The 7,181-nt window shown below is 26.9% G+C and overlaps 1 protein-coding gene across 1 annotated transcript; it reads left to right on the top strand.

Annotated features, from left to right (window-relative positions):
- The first annotated feature begins 3,473 nt into the window (after window positions 1-3,473).
- LOC112794245 (galactan beta-1,4-galactosyltransferase GALS2-like) lies at window positions 3,474-6,735 on the top strand. The gene is made up of 2 exons (XM_025836348.3): window positions 3,474-4,336; window positions 6,390-6,735. Exons 1-2 carry the CDS (start codon window positions 3,522-3,524, stop codon window positions 6,733-6,735), a joined length of 1,161 nt encoding a protein of 386 aa, XP_025692133.1. The 5' UTR covers window positions 3,474-3,521.
- The last annotated feature ends 446 nt before the right edge of the window (window positions 6,736-7,181 follow it).

Raw genomic sequence — 7,181 nt, 5'->3', positions numbered from 1 at the left:
TACCCCAATGATTGTAAGATCTTTAGATGTGAAAAATGATCAATTCCGTCCTAAAGAAGAGAATGAAGATATCCTTGGTCCTGAAGTACCATATCTTAGTGCCATTGGAGCACTAATGTATCTTGCTAATAATACGCGACCTGACATATCATTCGCGGTGAATTTACTAACAAGATATAGTTCCTTTCCAACCAGAAGACATTGGAGTGGAATCAAATAAATTTTTTGATATCTTCATGGAACGGTTGATATGGGATTGTTTTATCCCTATGGATCCAAGTCACAACTAGTTGGTTATGCAGATGCTGGATACTTGTCTGATCCACATAAAGGGAGATCTTAAACAGGATACCTGTTCACATATGGTGGTACAGCTATATCATGGAGGTCCACGAAACAGACGATAGCAGCAACCTTCTCTAATCATGCTGAAATACTGGCGATTAATGAAGCTAGTCGCGAGTGTTTTTGGCTGAGGATTCTGATTCAATATATTCTGTCATCATGTGGACTGATTGATCATAAGATAGCTCCAACTGTCCTGTTTGAAGATAATATAGCATGCATTGTTCAACTTAAAGGCGGATACATCAAAGGTGATAAAACAAAGCATATTTCTCCCAAATTCTTCTTCACTCATGATCTTCAAAATCTAGGGATAATTGATGTCCAATAGATCCGTTCAAGTGACAATCTGGCAGATTTATTCACAAAGTCACTACCAAAATCCTCCTTTGAAAGATTGGTACATGAGATTAGGATGCGCCAATTTCGAGACATTAAATGATGTCGGCAAGAGGGGGAGACTGTACTCTTTTTTCCTTAGTCAGGTTTTTTTTCCCATTGGATTTTTCTTGACAAGGTTCTTAATGACGCAGTCTCCATCACAAAGGATATTGTACTCTTTTTCTTTCACTAAGGTATTTTTCACTGGATTTTTCTTTAGTAAGGTTTTAACGAGGCAATAATCCTAAATAGACATCCAATGAAGAGTGTTGTGATAAGAGCATGTTACCAAGAGATATAATTGATCATGTTATCAAGAGAATCTCATTAAATGAACGTTGAAAAATAAACCCTTCATACATGTATAAATAGGACATGATCTAAAACCATATAGGTACAAGTAATAAAAATAATTCTCTTTTCTTATGTTACAAATATTACTCTCTCCTTCTCTTTTATTTCTATGTAATTTTAAACTACAATAATTATAATATCTATAAATATATAAATTACTTATATTATAGTGAGATAAGAGCATATTTATTTTTCTATTTTATATTTACGTCTTCTTTATTTATTTATTTATTTCACAACAGTCAATAATTTTTCTTTTAAATGTGTTACTAAACAATGTAGTAAAGTGTTAAAACTTCATGATGCATTTTTAGGTACTAAAGTAAATGTAGTCAATGATATTAAAACTTCATTATTGACGCATTTATACACATGCATACAAGTCAAATGCACTGTAAGTACTAAAAATAAACTTAGTCAAGGATATCTTTGATATTATTACTTTTTTACTATATTTTAGCCAATTATTTATTTATTTCTAAATCCTATGTTACTTTAAGTAAACAACAATACTACATATTCAATATAATTTATTATTTTATTCAGCAATTAATTCAAATATTAGCTAAAATATAGTGTTAAATTATGAGTAATGCTATATATATACTAAAATCAGTCGCTAAAATTAGTTATTAATATAAAATATATGTTAAAAATTAAATACATATTAAAAATAAATTAAATCACACATATATTTATACATATATACATTGGTAGCTGATTTTAATAGCTAATTTTAATGTACAAATATCATTTTTGTTAAAGGGTAAAGTATATTTTTTGTCCTTGAAATTTGGCAAAAATTTCAAAAATATCCCTAAATTTTATTTTGTTTTAATTTTGTTCTAAAAGTTTTGATTTGCATCAAATATACACTCGACGGCTAAATTTTCAAAAAATTTAAGACAAATCTAACAATAATGCATGAAAATTATGCTTGATTTGCTTGTGTTAAGGATTGTTTTTATGAAATTGTTGTTGAATTAGTTAAATATTTTGAAAAATTAGCCGTCAGGGATATATTTAATGCAAATAAAAAAATTTTAGGACAAAATTAAAACAAACTAAAATTTAGGAGTATTTTTAAAACTTTTGTCAAACGAATAAAAAGTATACTTTACTCTTTGTTAATTAAGGAGATCACTTTAATAAAGACATTAAAAATGTCTTTTTTTTAAGACATGTAGGGCTTGTTTGGGTGAACTTTTAAGAAAATATCTTTTCTTTAAGTTATCTTTTTTAAAAGATCTTATGAAAAAGTAAAAGTAATTTTATGTTTGAGTATCTCATACAAAAGATCTTTTTATTTATCAATTATGTTTGGGTATAACAATATAAAAGTACTTTTTTGTTTATTTATTATATGAAGAACATCTTTTTTTTAGGAAAAAAAGATCTTTTAAAAAAAGATGTAAATTACAGCTTCTCAAAAAAGATGTTTTTCTGATTTTTCTAGTGCTTTTACTTTTATTACTAAAAATTTGCCAAACACGCTAAAAATTAAAAAAGATCTTTTTCATTAAAAAAAATCTTATTTTATCAAAATAATAGCGCACAAACAAGCACCTATATGTGTCATGTTATTATTGAACATCTTTATTAAATTGATTAATAATTTATTTTTTAATAACTAGTACAAAATCGGTTTATTATAGCAACAATAATAAAGTTAATTCTCTGCGTTATAATTATTAGATCCGGTTTAATCCGATCAAATTATACAATCTAAACCGAATATTTTTAAATTTTTTGATAAAAAAATAAATATATCTCTGATTTTTTATTTTGTAAATATTTTAAATTTTTACAAATTTAAAAATACAATTAGATCCTTAAAAAAATTGAGTTTATTATTATGGTTATAAAAAAAATCTGTTTTATTCTAATTTATTAAGAAATTAAAAAATAATCAATTCATTAATACGTTCAATAATAATGCAAACACGTAAACGTCGCATCTTTATAGGAGCAGCATCTCTTTAAACTAACGGTGTTAGACTACTAACTAATGGTATTAAATTATTATTTAACATATTTGCAATGTATATATTTATTTTTTAATATGTTTATGGTATTCTTAAGATAATCATTAACTAAATTTAAAAATAAAAAATGGCAAAAAGAAAACAAAATGTGTTTAAACAAAGAGGTTTTAATTGTATATAAATATTAATTATCTGACATAGTGACATGCATACACGGTTGAATCAACAATCACATACACCATGCAGTACCGAAACAAAGAGATGGCCAAGGAATTGAAACTCCTTCTTCTTCTTCTTCTCATAACGCTGTTTCTACTGTGTGTCTGTTCAACATAATTCCTTCAGTTCTTTCCTTCTCGTCGCTTAACTATCTCACTCTCCCATGAACCCTTCCAAACCAGCATCATAAAACGCCTCTTTAACCCATACGGTTGGGCAGCATACAACTTCATCACCATGGGAGCATACAGGGGAGGCCTCAACACCTTTGCCATTATCGGTCTTGCCTCCAAGCCCCTCCATGTCTATTCCAATCCCACCTATGAATGCATTTGGTTTTCTTCTTCTTTCTCCTCTCAAAAACCAATCTCCACAGTTGGATACAAGATCCTTCCAGACTTCGGTTTCGGCAGGGTCTACACTGCTGTGGTCGTCAACTGTACTTTCTCAGAGCCTGTCAATGGCAATAACACCGGTGGGAAGCTAGTGCTCCGTGCCTCAACTAATGGTGGTGGTGACACTAATTTCAATGTTGCCGATACAATAGATGTTCTCAATGAATCTCCCAATGCCGTCAACTTTTCCATTTTTACTTCCCCACCAAAATATGATTACTATTACTGTGGTTCTCCCATCTACGGAAACCTCAACCCTCGGCGTATCCGCGAATGGATTGCTTACCATGTGAAATTCTTTGGTCCAAAGTCGCATTTTGTGATCTATGATGCTGGCGGCGTTCACAAGCAGGTTCTTGAGGTACTGAAGCCATGGATGGAGCTTGGGTACATAACTTTGCATGACATAAGGGACCAAGAGAGGTTTGATGGTTACTACCATAATCAGTTCACTGTGGTGAATGATTGTTTACATAGATATAAATTCATGGCAAAGTGGATGTTCTTCTTTGATGTTGACGAATATATATACATTCCACCAAACAATACTCTTAAGTCTGTTATGGATTCGCAATCTGAATACTCTCAGTTCACCTTTTTCCAGATGCCGATGAGTTCAAATATTTGCCTCTCTTATGATTATGGCAAAACTTACAGGTATGGTGGTGTTCTTTCTCTAATTCATGGTGTTTTTTAATGAATTCCAAAAACAACAAAAATCAACCTAACATATATAAAATATAAGGTGGTATTATAATATTTAGTGAAGTTTTTTGGTGATAAGACAAAGACAATGGTGTTGAAAAGTAATCAAAGATTGAATTATAAATTAAAAGTTGACATGTAAAATGGTTGAATATAATAAAAATTATTTTAGGAATACGTTTTTGTGAATTACGTTTAAAATAGAAAAAGCTAAATTATAGAAGAAAGAAATATAGATACATGAAAGGAAAAAAAGATAAAAAAAAGCTGTTAAGTTAATAAAAATAGAATTTTTTATTTAAATAAATTAAATAAATATTTTATTTATTAAAATAAATAATTATAAAAATACGTCTTTCTATCTTATTTCATTTATTTACACTGTAAATGATATAATTATGAATATATGTTATTTACACTATAAACGATATATATGAAATTTAAAAAAATACATGTATCTCGGTTTACCGTATAAATAAGATATATTAATAATGATTTCGTTTACTGTATAAATAAGATATATGTATTTGTAAACATAAAAATATAATTTTTAAAAATAATAAAAAATATTAATAATTTAAATTAGACCAAACTCTTAAAATAGAACATTTTAAATAACAAACAAAATAGACGGTTTCAAATAATAGAAAAGATAGTAGGGTTTCAAAATAACAAAATAGACGGTTTTAACTATTCAATTAATGAGCGATCGGACGTATCACGTAATTTTAAACTGCTCATTTAAAATCAACATATTATTTTCTTAGAAATCAACCCACCTATCTTCTTTCTTATTTTGAAACTGTTCATCTTCTTTATTATTTAAAACTGTCTATTTTCCCTCTTAATTGAAACAACCCACCTATCTTCTTTGTTATTTTAAAACTGTTCATCTTCTTTATTATTTAAAACCGTCTATTTTTCCTCTTAATTGAAACGTTTTATTTTAAGAGTTTTGTCTAATTTAAATTATTAATATTTTTTATTATTTTTAAAAATAATATTTTTATATTTACAAATACATATATTTTTGAGATAATTATAAATGTATCTTGTTTATACTATAAACGAAATATAGGTGTATTTTTTCAAAATTTATATATCTCGTTTATATATTCATAATTATATCGTTTACCATGTAAACAAGATAAGATTGGGGGACGTATTTTTGTAATAATTTTTATAATTATTTATTTTAATAAATAAAATATTTATTTAATTTATTTAAATAAAAAATTTATTTTTATTAACTTCACAGTTTTTTTATTTTTGTTTCTTCTGTGTATATATATTTTTCTTTTTTTATAACTTAGCTTTTTTCATTTTTAACCTAATTCAGAAAAGCATATTCCTAAAATGATTCTTATTATATTCAACCATTTCACATGTCAACTTTAAATTTGTGGATCAATTTTTGGTCACCTTTAGACATCATTATCTTGGTCACTAAAAAACTTTCCTAATATCTATTATCTAACTATATTAAATATATATACATGAAAATCAAATGCTAAGTTGAATTATATATGTATCTATATATAAATATATAAATATAATAATCAATTTTAATTATTAATTTTTGTACACAAAAACATTTTTAATTTATTATTATAAAAGATATGATATTATTAAAATTAAAATAATATTTTTATTATTTAATAATATTTGTTAATTTAAAAAATAAAAATAAAAAATATTATCAAAATATAAAAAATATATAATCTTAATTTTAAATATTATTAAAGTTATATAGTCACCGTATTCTTACAATTTTAGTATATATAAACTTCTTACTAACTAATTATTGTTACCCCTTCGTCAGACTATTGTTTAACGTCTGGACCTAGTGCCGCAATCAACGGTTGTATTTTGTAATGTATGTTCCTAATTATAACGGTGTTATTATTCAAAAGTGACCAAATGTTTAATATAATACGTATTTGATCACATCTTAGCCATTATTTTCATATGAAAAAATATAAAACAACTAATTTATTTATTTTAGAAAATGGGGTTTTGAGAAGCTGGTGTACAAGAACTCAAAGAAAGGAATTAGATGGGACAGAAAATATGCAGCGCAACCTCGTAACTTGCATGCATCTGGGGTTCACTGGTCGCTGGATTTGGAAGGGCAAACGAAACACGAAACCAAAGGGATAATCATGTACTACCATTACCATGGAACCATAGCAGAGAACATAGAATCATGCAAGATCTATGCAAATTCAACACAATTCATATATGAGAAAACCCCCTATGTTTTGGACACTACCATGAGGGATATTGCTGGGGATATCAAGAAATTTGAGCTCCGGATGATTGGACCCAGGCTACAGAAAATTCTACAATGATATAATCATCTTTATTTTCCTTTTATGTTTTATAGAAAGAAGAATAATATATATAGATAGGTGAGTTTAATTTATCTGGACAAATTATTCCAGCCTTCTTTAAAATCAATAAAGTGAAGTGATATTATATATGATAACTCTTTATTTATAAAAATATATAAATATATTACATATACCACCAATATTCGATCTTTAAGATTTTTAAACTTATATAAAATTATTGTGTAACTTTATATTTAAGGTACATAACACTAATATTGAATAAATTGTCGAAAATCATTCATCCTCCAAATTAATTCTTAATTTTTTTTTTAATTAAATTTGTTCTTTAAAAATATTAAGTTGGTCATTTTAGTTTTTCGTCACTCCCGTTGCTAACGGTATCAAAATTTATTAATGTGACACGTTAAAATGATACCATAATACACACCTAGTAGTCCTAATTA

The sequence above is a fragment of the Arachis hypogaea genome, chromosome 4 (assembly GCF_003086295.3).
Source record: "Arachis hypogaea cultivar Tifrunner chromosome 4, arahy.Tifrunner.gnm2.J5K5, whole genome shotgun sequence".
Lineage (NCBI taxonomy): Eukaryota > Viridiplantae > Streptophyta > Magnoliopsida > Fabales > Fabaceae > Arachis > Arachis hypogaea.
This window is presented reverse-complemented; position numbering and strand designations above follow the sequence as displayed.

What these genes read in the sequence shown, in the direction of transcription:
- LOC112794245 (XM_025836348.3), top strand. Translation starts at nt 3,522, where the DNA reads ATGGGAGCATACAGGGGAGGCCTCAACACCTTTGCCATTATCGGTCTT. An exon ending in GATTATGGCAAAACTTACAG is followed by an intron (nt 4,337 to 6,389) that starts GTATGGTGGTGT and finishes TATTTATTTTAG; the next exon opens with AAAATGGGGTTTTGAGAAGC.